Below are 19777 nucleotides of genomic sequence, written 5' to 3'. Positions count from 1 at the left end.
TTGCGCGTGAGTGCGTAAGCCAGCACACGTGCGTAACCCAGCACGCGGCGGGTGCCTGGCCTGTGCTGCTGTGAGCGCGCGCCTCACCTTTGTCCTCACCCCGTCCCTGCTGCCAGCCAGGGAGACAGCTGCGGCCGGTCCTCACCTGAAGCACTTGTTCTTACCGAGCCTTGGTAGAGAGCCAGTTCGGTTTTTATTGTGTATGTGATTTAACCTTCGCCGAGAACATTAATTTATTCATCAAACATTTATTGAGCCCTCCCTAAACGCCAGATACCATATAGCTGCTGGGATAATTCCAGAGCGACGTATGCACTAGAGCAGGTTCCTGCTGTCAGGTAGCTCACGGTCTGGTCAGGGATGCACAGATGTAGAAATGAAACCTTGCCATTGGACAGGATGAGCGTGGCAGAAACGCCGAGGCAGGAACAGCTAGCACCGAGAGAGAAGAGGATGTTTCCTCCAGTTCTGGACAGATGGGGCAGTGCTCACCCGGGGAAGGCGGGGGAGACACGGCAGCAGGAGGGCCCAGCCCACGGAACGGCACAGAGCCAGGCCCGAGCGCTGGTGTTCGGGGGGCCGTGAGGAGTCCAGCGAGGCTGCGGGGGCAGGCGGCTGGGCTGGGAGAGGTGGGGTGGGCCGGGTGTGAAGGTTGAACTTGGTCCTCTGAGCAGCAGGGAGCCCACAAAGCCTTTAGTGGTCGGGTTTGCACTGGTGGCGGAGTGTAGACGGATTGGAACATACGGAGGGGAAGATGGGTGGGGGACAGGTGATACTGCAGCTGGAACTGGTACATGCGGAGGGCGCTCTTTGAACAGCTGCTTAAGAGGTGGACTGCGGTCAGGCTGACTCGTGAGGACCGAGTGTCAGGGAAGAGCCAAGGTGTGTAACTGATTGGTGATGTTGACATGGAGTTGTTCTCAAATGCAAAGTTTATTTAATTTGGGACAAAGGATGTCCTGAGTTGGCTGAAGGTCAGTGTGAAGACGAAACTCTTCAAGGTTTTAAAAAAATGCGCCTTGTTTTCTGGGCGGAGGTGGTTTAGATGCGGGGCTGCCTGCCCAGGACAGGATTCCGGTACTGCAAAGGGGAAAGTAGAGTGAGTGACACCCAGGAGAAGGATGGGCTCGCAGGGGCTACTCCTTGAAGGGAGTCAGGGAGCAGCGGGTATCTGGGTACCTGGCCGGAGGCTGGAGCAGTGACAGGTACCCAGCGAGACTTTGTTATTTCCGCATCTCCCAACATGCTCAGAAAGAGCTTCTTCAAGGCAGCAGGCTGAGGATGAGAGCCCGGGGTCTCTGCTCAAGGTGCCAGCTCCCAGCCTTCCTGGCAGGGGCATGCGGCATGTGCTGTAATGAGTTGTCCCATCTCTCCCCCTGGGCCCACGTTGGCTCCAGGGCTTGAGGGAAACAGCAAATGTCTGGGCTGCACGGTCTGGAAGGCCCTACAGACAGAGCAGCTTGCAGCTCGAACAGCAGGAGCCAATGACCTCTGGTGGCTGCAGAGGGGAGCGCTCCCGCTGCTGCTCCACAGCTGAGCCCATCCTGGGCCAGCGCTGGGGACCAAGCCCCACTCTGCACCGGCACCCTGTCCAGAAGCCACTTGCTTCCTGACCTCCACCTCCTCTGATCCTGCCCTCAGAGGCTCTGACACCATTTCTGCATGGATGTGGATTGCAGTGGCCATTCATTTGAAGTGTGTGGCTTTTGGTTCTCATTTATGGAGGCAAGGCACTGAGCAGATGCGGGTGATTTGGTCCAGGGCTGTCCTTAAAACCCTCCTGGACACGCTCCCCAAGCCGCACCTCTGCAGGCGCAGCAGATCCCGAAGGCAGCCTGTGCAGCGTCACATACCCCACTGCATGGGGACTGCGTTTTCTCTTCTCTTCTCAGGCTTACTAGTTTTCCACAGTCTGAGGGCACGAGGACTCCCCAGGAGTGGCAGAACCTTTAGCGTTCCTTGTTCTCCCCGTGGGTTTGGAGACCACCTTCTAAGCTCCGTGTCTGCCCCAGGAAGCCCTGAATGACAGATGTGCAGGAGAGAATAACAGCCCAGCAGGGAGGCCTGCGCCGGAGCCTCCTGCTTCCAGGAAAACTGGAGCAGCCTAAGGGGCAGCACGCAGAGTTATTTCTCCCCGAGAGGAGACCCGGATGCCTGACGTACTTCAGGGCTGCAGGAGACAGCATGTTTGTATGCGAGGAGGCTGGAGTTCCTGCTGACTCTTCCTCCCGAATGAACTATCCAGACGGGAGCTTTAGCCACTAGTCCAGGCTGCGGCAGCACCTAGGAAACTAGGAATTGACAAGCAGGTGGCATTGTGAAGTAGGGCTGACGGGTCCTGGAGTCTGGAAAGATCTCCTGCCTCGTCTGTCTTCCCTCTCACGGCCCCACCGAGAAGCAGCCCCCACCCCGGGTAAATGTGGAAGGCCACGGCTCCCTGCCATCCCCCTGCTGCGGCTGCCCGCCCCCGCCCCCGTGGGGCCAGAGGGACTGAGAGAACAAAAGGGTTCTAATGGTGACCATGACTTGCACCCCAGATGCGTACCTGCAAGTGTCAGGGTCAGTGGCGAGAGCAGGTGGTGTCACCCTCTCCGCTTTCTTATCTAACTACAATTTATTGAGGGGCTGCTGAGTGCCCTGCACGGAGCTGAGCACATCCTATCTGTCATCTCATTTCATCACTTCGAATATCTGTCAGTATCTTCATTTTACTGGTAAGGAAACTGAGGCATGGAGCCATGGAGGCCTGAGATACGCCTGTGCGGGCTTTGCACCCCATGATGCTGCCCCCCAGGGAGGGAAAGAAGAACTGAAACCAGCACCCACTCCTCCCGCCCGCCAGGCCAGCCACCCTTTTCTCATTCTCACGGAAGTCCTGGTGGCTCCCCGAGGCCCTGGAACCCGCAGCCCGATGGCTGTCCCAGCCATGCATCCAGCAATGGAAAAGGCAGGAATGGGATCTGGGTCTGTCTGACCTCAAAGCCTGTATTCCTGACCCTTCTCCTAAGCTGCGTGGCGACCCCCTCCAGGTCTGTGAGCTCCCCAGAGCACTGGCAGGGCACAGCCCCCCAGTCAGCCTTGCTCGTGCTCCCTGAATTTATCTTGCTTGCTTGTGGCCATTTGCACAATCCGTCCAAGTCAGCTTCTTCACCCACCCCACCCTCACCCGGCTCAGGGGAAATCCCACATTACTCTTCTCAGCAGCTAATCACCTCTTCACCTAATTGAGGAACGGAATCTTGGTGCCTTGGCCAAGTCGCTGATAAAGATGCTGTCACCTTGGCCCTCAGTGGGCCCCTGCCGTGGTCCGCTTGGTACCAGTCTGGGCTGGAACGAGGCCCTGCTAACCCATTTCTTGTTTGCCTCTGCTGCCAGGACCACTTACCCCAATAGCTGTGTGGTCTGACCACATTTCCCCAGCTTACTGAGCGTGTGTTATGTGGGAGAGAATCCAAAACCGTGCAAAGGCCAGGAGAGATTACACCCTGTGCTTCCTCTCTGACCACCAGGCTTGACACTCAGCCACAGAATAATGTTGTAATAGATTAACCTGGCAGATTTTCTTATTTACCATGCTCTGGGGTTGAATACCTTGCTTTCTGTTTGCTAAAAATGTTTACAAATCGGCTTTCTGAAAATTTTCCCAATATTTTACCAGATACAAAAAAAAAAAAAAAAAAAAAAACAAAAACCACAGTTTATTCACTTGTCAGGATTTATGTAATACCTACTGTATCTGTAGGACGTGGTAGGACTTGGTAGCTCTGTTATTTACCCTGATTCTTAGTGGTCGCCCAACACCCGGCCTTCCAGAGTATCCCAAGAATTTCTTCAACTCAAAGAATTTAGATTTAATATAAATAATTTCTTCATAGCAGCCACTAGAATGTATCCAAGAGAGCTAAATAGAATTCCCTCTCCAAGGGCATTTTAAAAGAAGGTAAATTCCTTTTTATTTGGAATGACTTAATGCTATCGCTGCTTAGAAGGCAAGAGGCTGGGTGAGATGGCCCAGGACCTGCCGGTGAGCCAGAGATTCTCAAGATTGTGCCAGGCCAGTAGCACAGGCGCATGGGCTTTTGTCAAAGGAGCTGGTGGAAGAAATCAGACAGCTGAGAACTCTCGTCAGACACATAACCCACAGCACAAATACCATATGTCTTCAGGCTCCTGCCTGTCAAATCCATCCTTATCCCGTTCTGGTAAGTGAAGAAGGGCTGGCAATAATTTATGCAGACCTAAAGACTTTCTGAACCGTTCTCTTAAGGCATATCTGTTGATGACAAAAGATTAGATCGCGATCACCACGGAAGCATAGCTGGCAGGAGGGCAGCTGGCCCTGGGCACGTTGGTGGCATTCACAACAGCACTGTCATGATTCTCCACCTCTGCTCTTTTGCAGACATCACTGGGCAGGGAGGGGAATCTCCTGATGCCAAGAAAACCATTTTTCTTAAATGCAGAGGATCTAGAAAGATAAATTCAGACAGGCCAAGCACACAGGAAGAAGACATGGGCAGCCAAGGCGGCACAAAAGAAACAGAAGGTAGACCTCGCCCCCGTGCAGCAAGGGGGATGTGGGAAGGTGCTCTCGGCATTGGGATCCCTTCCCACGATGGAGACCGAGGCACCGAGATAACGAGGAAATAAGCACCCCTGTGCATGAGACACAGCGGGGGACAGGCCGAGGTCCTGGGCTCCCTGAAAGAGTTCATCCCAAGCGAACAAAACAGGCATTATGAAAGCAGCAGGGGAAGCTCGGCACTCATCCCTCCCTTCCAAACACTGCTCCTCAAAGAAAGGGCAAGAGCTAGTTGATAAATGCAACTAATCTCGAGACATTGGGACTTTGGGACGTATGTAAATGCATCCCTTGAGGCTGAAGGGGGAGGAACTTTAGGGGACTTTGGCTAACCTCAGGGGTAACCACCAGGCTGGTTTATCACCTAAGCAACCAGAATAATAAATCGCTTCGTCAGTCATCTGGGTATTGCCAAGTAACCACCCCCGCTCAGCTCCTCGCCGCACATGGAGGTGTTTGCACTACAGCGATTAGACACAGAGAAGAGGGGGGGTGCCCGCGCTGTGAAAGCTGGGGTCAGAGTCTTTTGGCTGCTTTCCAAGTGGAAAAAAGTTAAACCTGTCATTCAGCATCCACTGCCATCTGGAAGGGGCCCTTACCTGCCGAAGGCTGGGGGGCTTTCCTGGCCAAGGAAGGTGATGGCGAGGAAATGAGGGGACCATGCAGGGCCTGCGGGAGACATTTCCGAGGTGGCACTTCCCTGCAGCGGCTCTGTCGCTGAGGAGCACAGCCACGGGTGGGACCTGCCCGAAACTGAAGTGGGGGCTGGGGGCCCTGAATAGCTTGTTTGTGTGTGTGTGTGTGTTTGTTTCACAAGGAGATGCAGAAGGGAAGTAATAGGTTCTCGTGTCAGCTGGATCTTTCTGCTTAAAAAGGATCGGATCTCTGGGATTGGTTTTCCAAATTGTGTGGCACCATCTTGTGATCATTTCCTCCTTTGCTTATCGGTTTAGGGTCTCTGGGCTGCTGCCAGTGGTGGTGAAGACAGGAGACGATGCTGGGATGGACGATGGCTGCATTTATCCTGGGGGAGGAGGGTGGCAAGGTCAAGTAGGAATGGTTTTCACCTCTCTCCCTCTCTCCCCCTCTGGGGAGGTGTTTGGGCCTTCCCACTGTCACTGAGCTGCCTGCTTCTCTGTCCAGGCCAAAGGCAGGTTCGCTTAGAGAGGAAGCTTTTCAGGGAGAGAAGGGACTCAAAGAAAAAGATACCGGGGGCAGCTCCCGGGTTCTCCTTCCCTCTGTCTGTAGCCTTTCTCTGTTAGCTAATGAGCACCCTTAGAAGTCCCACCCCAAGGAACTCAATCTCCTCCCTTCCTCCTGCCACAATGTCTCCCACTTACCTGGCAGCAGGGGCCTTTACTCCGTGGCTCAGAGCTTTACCAACTTACCTGGCCTTTGCAGTCTTTGAGACATTCTTGGTCAGGCTTTTCCCCACCACCCGCCACCCTCAGTCCAGAGGACTGCACATCAGGCTCTCGTCCCTGTTTCTCATGGGCTCCATTCCGCAACCATCTGAGTTCTCAGTGCTGGGTATGAATGGGCTATACTGGTTCTGTAGTGGAAAAAAATTACAAATTAGTCACCCACATTACGTGGCCTAGCTCAAGCTCAGTTATACACAGCTGGGAAGAAGCGCGTCACCAAAGAGATGGGTCAACTGGCACAGTTCCAAACGTTGGGATCCAGTGCACCTGTGCTCCTGTGGCTGCCTTGAGGAACACATCCAGGGCTGGACATGGACTTGAGGAAAAACATAGACTGTACTGTGAGCATTTGAGGAGTGCCTGGCTCGGTTTTAAATTTTGTTTCAGTTTGTACAATTGCTCTAGATTTTTCTGTCCCAGGTATCATACCTTTGTCTGTCAAGGTCATGAGTATTCAACATATACCCACGACAGTTTGCAGGGAACTCGAGGCTCTGTGTTCACTCGTACCAGCTCATGCAACAGTTGTTTGTTTGTTTGTTTGTTTTGAGACAGAGTCTCACTCTGTTGCCCGGGCTAGAGTGCTGTGGCGTCAGCCTAGCTCACAGCAACCTCAAACTCCTGGGCTTAAGCGATCCTCCTGCCTCAGTCTCCCAAGTAGCTGGGACTACAGGCATGTGCCACCATGCCCGGCAAATTTTTTCTATATATATTTTTAGCTGTCCAATTAACTTCTTTCTATTTTTGGTAGAGACAGGGTCTTGCTCTTGGTAAGTCTGGTCTCGAACTCCTGAGTTCATACGATCCACCCACCTCGGCCTCCCAGAGTGCTAGGATTACAGGCGTGAACCACCACACCCTGCCCTAACTTAGCTTTACAAAGAAATGTATCAGAGAAGGCTGCTCAGGTACCAGAGTACCTTCTTACCTGGCTAGTAATTACACATGTTTTTAGCAACATTTGAAATTTGATTTTTTCCCCCTAAAGCAATAAGATCAAAGTCAACAAATCAGAACAAGGGTGAGAAGTTAAATCAATAAAAGCTTTTTGAGCAGGTAATCATAATATGTATTTTTAAAGTCAGGTTTATTGAGGTATAATTTAGGCTGTAAGAGTTTTTAATTTGCATTACTTATAGTTTGTACACTTAAAGAAACTTAATGTAGTAAAGTACTCATAACGTAAAATTTACCATCGTAACTATTTTTAATGTACAGTTCAGTAGTGTTAAGTATATTCACATTGTTGTGCAACCAATATCCAGATGTTTTTCATCTTGCAAAACTGAAACTCTACACTCATTTAACAGTTGTATGTTCTCCCCCGCCCCAACCTCTGGCAACTGCTGTTCTATTTTCTGTCTCTATGAATTTGACTACTCAAGGTATCTCATATAAGTGGGATTATACAGTACTTGTCTTTTTATGACTGGTTTATTTCACTTATCATAATGTCCTCAAGGTTCATCTACGTGTCAGAATTTCCTTCTGTTTTAAAGCTGAATAGTGCCGCATTTAGCTCGTCTGCTCATCTGCTGATGGACACTTGGGTTGTTTCCTCCTTTTGGCTATTGCAAATAATGCTGCTATGAACAGGGGTGTACAAATGTCTCTTTGTGATTCCGTTTTTTTAATTGAGTGAAGGAATGAGCCTGGAAGAATTCTTTTTTTTTTTCTTTTGTTTTGTTTTGTTTGAGACAGTCTTGCTGTATTGCCCAGGCTAGAGTGCCGTGGCGTCAGCCTAGCTCACAGCAACTCAAACTCCTGGGCTCAAGCAATCCTCCTTTCTCAGCCTCCCAAGTAGCTGGGACTACAGGCACATGCCACCATGCCCAGCTAATTTTTTCTATTTTTAGTAGAGATGGGTCTTGTTCTTGCTCAGGCTGGTCTTGAACTCTTGACCTCAAGTGATCCTCCTGCCTCAGCCTCCCAGGGTGCTAGGATTACAGGTGTGAGCCACTGTGCCCAGCCCTGTTTAACATTTTTTATCATTTGGAAAGAATCAGAAATGCAGCACTAATTTCACCAAGTAATATTGGCACAGCTTCTTAGTGTGCTGACTCTTCAAGGGCTTCTTGTGCCATTCTTTGGCGATATGTGAGTGCTTTGAGAATTGCCATTAAATATAAAGTGGCAGCAGTTCAGCTCTATCTCAGAGACTGAGGCGCTCTGATCAAGGACAGAACTGACAGTGACATGGTGCATTACTGAAAACCACCATTCCAGTCCCACACCACCTTTCCCCGAGCCAAGAAGGCACGTGGTCCGAGGGAGAAGTCCGTGATGTCCACCACAATCTGCTCCACCACTCTGTGCCCTTCTCTCTGGCAAAGATCTGTAACTGACATCTGTGATCCTGTTTCAAAGTCATAAAAGGGGCAGGGCTAAGGGGTTGCTAAAATAATTTCAAGAGCAAATTGATCAAAGAAATGATCTGTGAATGAATCTTAGAGAAGGGCGAGCCAGCCAGCCATGCTGACAGATAAGATTCCCTCTCTGCCCAAAACAGCCCCTTCTTCATGCCCTACATTGTCTGCAGGCATGTATAAGCCATATTCTAGATCATTTGGCATGCAAATAGCTAAGTCGGCTCCACTCTCAGCTCAAAGATGATTGGGGAGTCAAAGTGTTAACATTCTACCCTCCTACCAGGAGGGAAGGGAGTCCAGCTCAGGGACCAGAGCAAAGCTTATTCATCTCATCTTTTAAGACCCTGAGACAGAGTCCTCCGTCCCATCCCCCACCCCCAGCATTAAAGAACGGCAGAAATCAAATGCACATCCGTTACAGGAGAAATAGCAGGGAAGGGGGCTAAGGTGACAGATTCTGAAGAGTGAATGCACACCTTTGTGCTCTGCCTTCTTAAAATTCATCCTCTCACCTGCCAGCCTTGAGAATTGCCTATTTACATAACTAGCTGCCTAAAATGGAATATTGGATAATGCTACATGGCGGCTCACTCAATTTGAGCCCATCCCCAGGATGCGAGAGTGATCCAGAAGCCGTCCGACAGCATGCAGTGCGGCAGGCTGGCCCGAAGCCATGCCTCCTTGTGGTGTGATCCTGTCAGCGCTCCGGAGCCGAGCAGATGTCAGGCCTGATCGGCTGGCCGGGCTGGGGGACTGGCTGAGCAGTGGGGGGAGGGGGCGTGATTCAGCAGTGGCACACTGTCTTCAGGGGGCACGTGGCATGTCTCCCTGGGCTTCACAGCGGGCCCCGTGTTCTGCCCAAGGTGCTTCGTCGGTGACGGCCAGCGCCTAGGGCCTGGGAAGGGGGGAGCTGCAGGATCTGTGGGGAGAGCCCAGCGCAGGAGGTAATCAGGCAGCTCTGATGCCACCCCTGGCGCCCTGCCAGCCTCGCACCCCCTGTTGGTCCTTTCCAAGGCACAAAGCTCTCTCCCTTCAAAACTGGAATCATGCTGCTTGCTTATAGAAGGAGTATAAATAAGTGATAAGGAACTGTTCTGATAATGATATGCAGGTATGGCTCCTCAGCAGACCAGACGTATCAAAGAAGGCAATTGTGTGTGTTTGTTCATTTATTTTTCAGCGTTCCGGTTCCTGTAGTCAGTTTAGAGAAAATTCCTAACCTAGTGAAGGCAGATGGTGCCAATGTCAAAATGAACTCTACGACCACTACTGCAGTTGCCACCTCCTCCACCCCGTCCTCTGCCATCTCCGCCCCTCCTTTGATTAAGCCGGTCCTGATGTCCAAATCAGTGCCACCTTCACCCGAGAAGATCTTAAATGGCAAAGGAATTCTGTCAGCTACCATAGACAAGAAACACCAAAATGGCACCAAAAACAGCAACAAGCCTTACAGGAGACTTTCAGGTATGTGTCAGTGTCATTGGAGTCTGGCTCATGATTAGACTGAAAGTGAGTCTCACCTGTAACCAAGGAGTGACGTGTTCTTATAATTAAGCAGGTCTGTATCATTTTAAGGGGAACTTGGTGTTTACCTGCAAACAGGGCCCCACCTAAAAATACAAGGGAGAACTGGGTCTGGCGTGGTTCACTGCTTAGCAAGAGTTATCCTAGCGACCCAGGAGGCAGGATGCTCTGCACCAACCTACAGTGTGTGGATTCCGAGGGTTTTGATAGCAAGTGGTTCAGTACAGCTATGTGGTGCTGACAGGCTGATGCACCACTGGCTTCCACAGAAGCTGCATTGCTATGAAGTTGGACAGCCCACAGGGACATCTCACAGTGGCTCAGGGCATGCTGGGGACAGGACTGTCAGCAACTGTGCTGCACAGGAACACACAACCTTTGTCCTTTGGCCTTGTGGGTTTCCAGGTTGATTCTATAACCGCCATCCCCCATAATCAGGTTGGAGTTCCCAACAGGGAACGCTAGGGCTGGCAGAGCAGATGGAGTGTTGGGGGTCTTTCTTGGGTCTCTGCCCTGGTTTTCTGAGCAGGCACTTGGGATGACTGGAGGGGCACCCATGGCCATTCTTTGAGGTGATGGGTGCCTATTAGAGGCCCCCATTGGACGATGTTTGCTTTGGATCTGTTGTAGAACTAAACCTGGCAGTTTTGCTTTCTCCAAAAGATGAGAAGAGGCTATAAACTTCATAACTTCTTCACACACCATGGGCACTATTTATGGTGGCCAGAAAAAGTAAAATACGGTGAAAGCTCCCCTAGGAGAAACTGTCCTCTGGTATAAGCACGATTTTTAAGCACCCAAGGGATTATGGGTAATTCTTATTTTCTACTTCCTATTTATCTGTATTTCTAGTTTTTCCGACTTTCATCTATAACTCTTCAAAAAATTCTGTGTTAAAAGTACCTCAGGCCCGAAGCGTGCCAATGAAACAGGTATTCTGCCCTGCGAACCTCACCATGTGGTATTCGCCCACTCTCCAGAGAGAAGGTAGAGGCTGGTGCTGTCTTTGAACATTTGGAGCCTCACTTTGTGGGCTGGTGCCCCCAACTCCTGCTCTCTTCCTGAGTAGAAAGTTCAGTTTCACCCTGCGGAGGTGGCAGCCACATCCGTGGAAAACCAGTAGCCTGGACACAGTGTCCAGAGGCCGAGGGCTCCTTGTTGAAGCAGAAGCATGACCTTGGCCTCCAGCCTGCACCCCAACCTGAAGTTGTTTGGGTTTTGGGTGTTGTTTTGTTTTGTTTTGTTTTGTTTTGTTTTGTTTTTTTGCTGCTGGTTGTTTTTGCATTTTGATGGTTGTCTTGTCTCAGTGGGCCTTTAGCTTGTTTCTACCTTGCTTTCACATTTGCCAGCCAGCTCCGACCCCCAGCCAGCAGCCCGCCCGGCTCCAGGCCAACAGGAAACGCTGGTGTGTGGCTGGGCACCAGCCCGGCTCTGATGGACACAAGGGAAGGGACCCTGCACCGGGCAGCCTGGGCTGTGGCATCCAGGCACCTGCTTCTTGCTGGGCAGAGAGGGCTCGGTGGGGGAAAGAGCATCTCCAAGGCTGGCAGTTTTCTTTTCTTAACAGTGAAGCTTTAAAAAATAAATAAATAAAAGGCAGACAAAAGCAAAACAGGAGAGGGAAGCATTTGGCTAGCCAGCCAGGGAATCTGTCTGGGGGATCGGAGTGGCTTTCTTGCACACGTCATCGGCACCACCTTTGCAACCTCCCCACAGACCCCAGACCTTCTTTTGAAAACAGAACACATTTGTTTATTATGCTCAGAGTTTATTCCACCAATTTCCGACAGCTTTCTGGCTAGTTAACCTTTTGAGTTTGCAGTCATTCAAAGCTGTTAAGGACGTACCACCAAGTTTCTGAATGCCCCCTCCTCCCCCGCCACACCAACACTGCTGCCAGTGTCCCCGCATGCCCAGAAAGCTGCGTCACTCCTGCCCGGCAGGCCCCTGGTGTTCGCTTGGTGCCTTCCAGAAACGGCACAGGCCCTCTGAGAGGTGCAACTTTAAAACCTAGAGGATTCTTAAGAGATCGCCTCATACCCCCTCAGTTTCCAGGCAAGGACAGCATGGTTGCCATCCCAGACTGGGCAAAGGATCCCAGATGGGCATAGAGAGAAAACAGGTTCCTTAGAAGTAACCCTCACACGAGCCATGGGCAGTCCAGCTGGAAGGCAGGACCTGGGAAAGCCTGGGCTCCCTTCCACAGCCCAAGGGCGACCCTGTCCCCTGCTGTACTCCCAGGTGGAGCTTCAGGCCCAGGGTGGGGGTGGGGGCAGAGCAGCTCTGAGAGAAGCAGGCCCTGCCCTCCATGCACCTTCAAGGCGCACCCCCAGCCTCGTCCCCTGCCCTGCCTGTGCCGGAATGCTTCTAAATCAGCTAAACGATTTTTCTGGTCAGCAAGGCTTCGTGGAAAGCCTGTGCCGAGGGCTTTGTAAAGCTCGAGAGAAAGAGGCAGGTCAGGTCACACTGACATGTCAAGAAATAATCTCCCACTTAAATGGCTAAAACTAGCAGGAAGGCAAGGGGTGGGGGCGGGGGTCTTTGCACTCTTGGGGCGGCCCGAGGGGAAAAATGGCTCTCCCTGGTCTGCGGCCAGCTATGCCCAAATGCCAAGGACCTGTGGCAACATTTCAAGTGAAATAAAGCGTTTTAAGAGCAGCGAGGCTCTTCCTTCCCTTCCGGTGCCGGCTCCCACCCCATCCCCTGCGCCGGGCTGCAGCTGGCGTCCCTACTGAAGCTGGGCTGGGGGACTTTGGGTTCAGAGGGGAACGCCATGTCCCCGGAGCGGCTCTTGAAGCATTTTAGCAGCCGGTTGAAAACGAACAACAAAAAAACAAAAAACAGATTGCCTGACAATGTCTCACTTGTTGGTGCAAATGTGCATTTTTTTTTAAATGTAGTCTTAATGCCAAATCCTATTTAGTCTCCTTTTTTCTTATATTTTTTGTTTGTTTCTTAAACCAGAGAGAGAATTTGACCCAAATAAACACTGTGGAGTATTGGATCCCGAGACAAAGAAACCTTGCACAAGATCCCTCACCTGCAAGGTATTTCTCTTTCCATAAAAAATACTTCCTGCTCTCATCGGGGCCTTTGTCGAAATGTTTGCATGCCACTCTCTGCACACGGCAGGGTGTGGAACCTCGACATGACCCCCAGCTGTTCTTTGTAAGGGAAATGCTTTCTTCTAGTCCATGGTAGCAGAGTGCCTGCCTCAAGCTGGCTGGCTTTTTAAGAAGGAAAAAAAAAACTAGGCTTCCCCTGTTACTTGTGAGGCCAGACAGTAAATTGTATTTATAGGCACTCACAGGCGGTTCTAAAGCCTGCTACGTTTTAATGTATGCAGGAGCAGCGGCGGCGGCGGCAGCGCCCTGAAAGGCAGCCCTGGAGGGGAGGATGATATGCCGCGCCCCTGATCCAGCCACACCGGGGTGGCCGGGGGAACAGCTGACCCGAGGCGGCCGCCATTGGGTAGCCCAAAGCCCCATATTTCATACTGAACTGCTAGTGCTTCTTGGGATCGAGGCTATGGCCCTCTCTGCTTGGTGGCTCTGTTTGTCTGGGCCGAATCGAGCCTCCCACCTGCACCTGGATTAACTCTAGCATTCCCTCGCAGTTGCCTTTCATCAGAGAGGTTTTCATGGGTTCTGCACTGAAGCTCTTCATCCTATGCCATTTTTTGGAGGAAGCTTTGGCTTCTTAGCACCAGGAGTGTAGGGCACGGTTGCGTTCGTGTGGTCTCTGCCTCTTCCTAGCCACAGAGCAGGAGCTGTTTGCCTTGAAGTTGACTTTTCAAGCACCTCTAAATTCCCATGAATTGCTATTTCTGAAATGGAGGGCCTGGGGAAGCAGGTTTATGTGCTGATCAAAGAGGCTGTGCTTTTCATCTCTCTTCTCCTTAGACACATTCGCTAAGCCATCGGAGGGCAGTCCCAGGCCGGAAAAAGCAATTTGACCTCCTCCTGGCAGAACACAAAGCCAAGTCCCGGGAAAAAGAAGTTAAAGATAAAGAGCATCTCCTGACTTCCACAAGGGAAATACTTCCAAACCCATCCGGGCCGGTGCAGGATTCTCTGCCAGGATCTTCAGGGAGCTCTGGGCCAGAACCAAAAGTTGCGTCTCCTGCGAAATCCAGGCCACCTAACTCTATACTTCCCAGGTAAGTACCACCTTGGCAATAGAAGCCGTGAGTCCTTGGTCAAGTGGCTTTACTTTGCGGGGTGTGTGGCGTGTGGTCCGACCTGTGTTAAGTGGAAGTACTGCCTCGTAAGGCAGTCGTGAGGTTTAAATGAGATAGTGTGCATGAGGTGCTCAGCCCAGGGCCTGCCACAGCGGGTCCCACAGATGTTACTGCTGTCCTCGTTACCGTCATCACTGACATTATTATCAGCAGCAGCAGCCTTCGGAGCAGACTAGCAGACCTTATTATATCAGACAGTGTGTGTGTTTTTACAGAGCATTTGTAAGCTGGAAATAAATGCCTGGAAGGGTGGCACACCAGCCACTTCTGGGTGCCTAAGTTTTTATATTTGTTGAAGAAGCCTGGAGCAGAGTGGGGATACCCAGCTGGATGGGTGGTCAGTACACCTTAGGCGCTCATTGCACTGCGCTGGCCCAGTTGCTACAATATTTTGTTCATTGTTTCCACAACTCTCCCACGATCCGGATGAAGGGGAAATAGGCATAGCAGAGGCTGTTCGTCCTTACTTGTCTCTCCAAGAAAGCTGCTCTTCTGAGCCACCTGTGTCGGGTTTTATTAGATGGTCCTAGAGAGAAAGGCAAGAATAGAAAACACAATTAAAACCCAGTTGGATTGAGAGTAATTTAAAATCCATGCATATCCATTTTGACGGACGGTGGACCAATTTCCAGGTAATGGGACAGGGAACCGTTTATTCCAAAATATTGATTGAGGGCCTGCTCCATAAGCAAGGCTCTATGTGAGGTACCCCTCGGGCAGGGACAAAGAGACAAATGAAACTAGACTCTGCTTTTCAAGAATTGGGAGGTTAGAAAATAAGTCTCAAACATGCATAATTTTCATAAAAAGGAAACATTAATAATACTCTATGAGACATGCAGATGGTGGTATTATCTGATGATTTATTTTTTATGTATACAATGTGAGTCTCAAAGGGTAGTTGTCCAGCAAGCAAGTAGGCTTTAAGAGAACATAGTTATAAAAGAAAGGGAGGGAGTTAGTTGATTTTTAAAGCAAAGCCAAGTATTTGATGGCAGTTGTCCCTGATCCACCAGGCTCTCTCCCTCATGTCTCCCACGCTGGTGCAAGCCTGACCCAGTTCGACAGCCAGGGTCCCTCTGTGGCTGTGGCCGAGCTCTGCCCGAGGCGTCTGGGAGGATGCGGTCACATGGAATTGCCTCCCCCAGCACCTCCCTCATCGTGACCCCCGTCGTGTGTCATTGCCATCGTTGACGTGCCACTTTCCTTGCCACCCTCACTTTGCAAGACCGTTTTACAATTACTTCTCACTATGATGCCAGGTGCCAGTTGAGGATATTAGCCTTGTTTTAGAGTCGGGGAGACAATTCTGCTCCAAACTTCTGGGAGGGTCTTCAGTTCTCTATACAGTAGCTTTCAAACTTCTTTGTAGCTGTCAAACATTTTCACTCCACACAGCCTTAGGTGTTACCAACAGGAAAGTAGACCTGCCTCCACCTGAAGCCAGCTCAGCCCTTCTCTCGTCACACACGTGCCCACAGCCATTGTCCCTCACACCCTCCAGAGCATCTCCTTGCATTCCCCAAGGAAACCTGGTTTGAAAGTCCTTTTATTATACATTTCTCCATTGATTTTTGACTGATGGAGGCATTTCCCACTCAGGCAGTGGTACCTGGCTTAACATACACACAAGGGAGCAGCCGTTAAAAAAATAAAACAGGCAACAGAGCCTTAAGGATCGGCTCTGTCTGTTCCTTTTTGGTTTAATTTTCAGGGGAATGTGCATCTATAGAGAAATGCCAGGTGTTTACGTTCTCGTAGGGGAGCAGAAAAAAGGTAGGGGTGAGGTTAATCAGCAAAAGGAATGTCTCTGAAAGGAAAGGGGGAGACAAAGGTAAATGTTGGTAACAGAATCATTTTTGAGGATGCTTCTCAAGTTTGAGTCAGGCACCAAATAACTCAGGGCAAACTCTTTTCCAAAGTTAGTGGGGTGAAAACATCCTTTTGCACTTATTTTAGGTTAGGATAAGATCCCCTGCAATCAGAGATTGAAAAAGCATGATCAGAGTTTAATGTTGTAATTACACAAAACTTACAAAAACATTTATTTTCCCATATTAATGACATATATATAATAGATGTTATAATTATCTGCAATAGGCAAAGAAAACAACCTATCACACATGAACAGAATTATTGTAATCTCCCCCCAGTTGTGAATTCACTTTATTGGAAATGCTAACATGTGTGAATTTATTTCTTATGTATCTTTTTGGTAACCTTGACAATATTTTGGTTCTCATATTTTTGAATTGCAGCTCATTGTTATCAGAGATTGCTAAAGAAGGAACTGGGGTCTAGGATTTAAAAAGTTAAAGTCAGGTAACAAGGGACGGAAGAGGATTGGAAGTGGAAACCCCAGCTCCACGCCTGCCGACTGGGTGGGCTTGGTCGTGGCTCTTAGCCTCGATAGCCTCACATTACTGTCACTGTAGCTGGTGACAGTTAAGTGAGAAAGTAGCGAGCACGTAATAAGCACTCAGTTAATAGGAGCTGTAAGTAAGTGGTAGTGGGATGCCATGGGAAAGCAGTGTGAGTAGATGAAGGCCTTGGTGCTACCTGATTCCCATATGCCTGCCCTTTGTGCTCTGTCCCCAACCTGGGGGTCCCATGTGCCCTGTGTCTTTGTCAGGGCATACCCATATGCCCTGTGTCTTTGCCTCCAGCTCTAAGGGAACACGTTGCTCGCTACGGAGAGCCCAAGGGCAGTGGATGACTAGCCCAGACTGACCCTTCAGGACCCTGCTGGGAAGGGCAGGAGGCAGAGGGTGGAGCCGGGCTCTGACATGCTGGGCTGCAGCTCTCATGGGGACGGCAGAAAGGTGGGCTGTGGAAACTGCCAACAAAATCGGGGCACACTCCTCTGTGCCTGTATACGGCCAATCTAAAGTATTAAAGGGCAAAGTCTAGGGACTCTTAGACTGACAAGGGCAATGCGGAGAGAGGCAGAAGGTCCTAGATCCTGGCAAAGGGCAGGGCTGAGTCTGGAGCAAAAGCAACTCCCATGCTGGATGCGTTAGGGGAGTGTGACGGCCACACTGCAGGCCAGTTCTCTCCTTGACTTATGTTTGTCCCTGTGCTTTTGCTATGTTCACTTCTCAATGGGGGCGTGGGGGGTTGAGGTCAAGCAGACAGAAAGCCTCGTTTCTTTGCTTGGCAGCTAATTGGCTCATCTGAGAAAGGTAGAGAATCATGTCACTTATGTAGGGCAGCGGGCAGCTGGAAAGGGTGCGTGGCGCGTGCCTGGCATGTAGGAGGGACCCAGGGAAGGTCCAGAGCCTTCTGCTTTCTCCCCCAAAGCACTCAGACAACGATGCTGCGTTTTTGTCAAAAGGGTGGGATGGCTCTGTCTGTACAGTCTTCTGGGTGGAACCAGGCAGGGACCCATCACCATAGACGCTGTCTTCAGACCAGACTGGCAAGCAAAAGGGCCCGCGTGATGTAGGGTTGAGGGGGAGAGAGTGGATGGCAAGTGAACAAACTCCAGTGCCTCCACCAACACTTTCCCGGGACTGTTTGCCCCAGTCCCCGTCACTCCTCACCAGAGCCTTGCTGCTTCTGTGACACAAGCCACTTCCGGGGACCTCCTTCACGCCAGCTTTCGCCCTGCAGTGAAGCAGTCCGAGCTGGAAGGCCCTAAAAGCCTCCACTCCATCATCCCAGGAGGGAGGCTGCCTGCATCCTGAGGGAAATGAGCCCACAAAGGAGAGGATCCAGAGCTCCTTCCTCCCAGAGTGCACGTGAGCGCGCCATCGTTCCCGCTTCTCTCTTTGCTGCCGAGAGCACGCAGTTCCCAGAAATCTCCTCCACTCCCCTCCTCCCCTCTGGCAATGGGACTTACTATTAAGTGTTCCAACCATTTTTTTTTCTTTATTAAACTTCTTTTTTTTTTGTATCAGAGTCATATAGGCACATAGTTCAAAAATCAAATAGAACTAAAGACTTAGAATGGAGCAGTCGTTCCTGCCGTCCTGGAACCTCTCCTCACCCTGCCTGTGTTGGAACTCCTGTTTCCCGGTCCCCGTGCCTTCCTCTTACTTTGACAGAGTAAAATGGAAGCTCCTCCATTAGCTTCCTATGAAAAGATGCATGGGAGGTCAATTCTGAAATTATTTTTATTCTACTCTCACACCTAATTGATAATCTCTTTGAATACATAACTGAATTGAAAATCATTTCCCTACAGAATTTTGAGGACATTTTTTCCATTGACTTTTGGCATGGAAAGTTTTTATCGAGAAGTTTAGTAACATTCTGATTTCCATTTCTTTGCGCACAAACAAGTTTTTTGTCTCTGAAGCCTGAAGCTCTGAAAGTTTACAGTGATCACTCTTGATGTAGTTCATTTTTCATTCATTACACTGGGCACTCAGTAGATCCATTCAGTCTGGAAATACCTATCCTTTTCTGGGACAGTTTCCTGTGTTGCATCTTCGATAATGTTCTCCCTATTATTGTCTTTATTCTCTCTCTCTTGACCTTCTGTTAGTCAGATACTGGACTTTTTGCTCTGATCTTTTAGTTCCCTTACTTTGTTTCTCCTATTGTCTCTTAACCTCCCTGTCCCACTTTCTAAAAGATTTTTTTGAGCCAGGTGTGTTGACTCACACCTATAGTCCCAGCTACTTGGGAGGCTGACATGGGAGGACCCCTTGAGCCCAGGAGTTTGAAGCTGCAGTGAGCTATGATCACATCACTGCACTCCAGCCTGGGCAACAGAGCGAGACTCCATCTCTTAAAAAAAATATATATATATATATATATTTTCTTTGATTTCTTTGACTTTACCCTTCAAAATGGTATCTTAAATAATTAATCTATGATACTTTATTTTTTAGGCTCTAAATTTTTGGGGGGGGTCTCTTTATCTGGTTTTCTTATAATTTTTAATTTTTTTTAATTTTAATTTAATTTTTTTTTTTTTTGAGACAGAGTCTCGCTTTGTTGCCCAGGCTAGAGTGAGTACCGTAGCGTCAGCCTAGCTCACAGCAACCTCAAACTCCTGGGCTCAAGCAATCCTTCTGCCTCAGCCTCCCGAGTAGCTGGAACTACAGGCACGCGCCACCATGCCCAGCTAATTTTTTCTATATCTATTAGTTGGCCAATTAATTTCTTTGTATTTTATAGTAAAGACGGGGTCTCGCTCTTGCTCAGGCTGGTTTCGAACTCCTGACCTGGAGCAATCCTCCCGCCTCAGCCTCTCAGAGTGCTAGGATTACAGGCATGAGCCACCACGCCTGGCCTGGTTTTCTTATAATATTCTGCAAGATGCTTGAGTTTTTCAGGGGTAATACTATTGTAATATCTTTGAAGATGGTTCTTTAGTTTTTTCTTTCCCTCATTATCTTTGCTTTTTCCAGGTGTGTGTCATTTATGTGTTCGTGTCTTTGAGGTTTGGTTGGTCCATCTCATGCCGGAGGTGCTCCAGGAGCGCTGGGTGTTCCCTAGCCATTCGTATTTGGAAGAGACGCCCTTAGCAGGCTGGCTGGAAGTCTGTGTGGGACTGACAACGAAAGGTGCATCTCCTCACCAGTCAGCCTTTTGTTTGAGGATTCCCAAAAGTGAGATCTGGAAGCCACTTCCCTGGGGCCATTCCGTTTCTCAAGGGAAGAATCCCGCCCGGTGACGTGCCTGGCCA

At 49.9% G+C, this 19777-nt stretch overlaps 1 protein-coding gene across 11 annotated transcripts in view; it reads left to right on the top strand.

Moving 5' to 3' along the window:
- ATXN7L1 (ataxin 7 like 1) overlaps positions 1-19777 on the top strand; it is a 231046-nt gene that overhangs the window by 188280 nt on the left and 22989 nt on the right. For all 11 annotated transcript variants that reach the window (XM_012746581.2, XM_012746576.2, XM_012746554.2 and 8 more), the window contains 3 exons: positions 9556-9839; positions 12864-12946; positions 13802-14058. In XM_012746581.2, coding sequence (XP_012602035.2) covers positions 9556-9839; positions 12864-12946; positions 13802-14058 — 624 coding nt within the window. The remainder of the gene's footprint in view (positions 1-9555; positions 9840-12863; positions 12947-13801; positions 14059-19777) is intronic.

Source organism: Microcebus murinus, chromosome 9 (genome assembly GCF_040939455.1).
Source record: "Microcebus murinus isolate Inina chromosome 9, M.murinus_Inina_mat1.0, whole genome shotgun sequence".
NCBI lineage: Eukaryota > Metazoa > Chordata > Mammalia > Primates > Cheirogaleidae > Microcebus > Microcebus murinus.
Note: the sequence above shows the minus strand (reverse complement) of the source record. Positions and strands in the feature narration are given on the sequence as shown.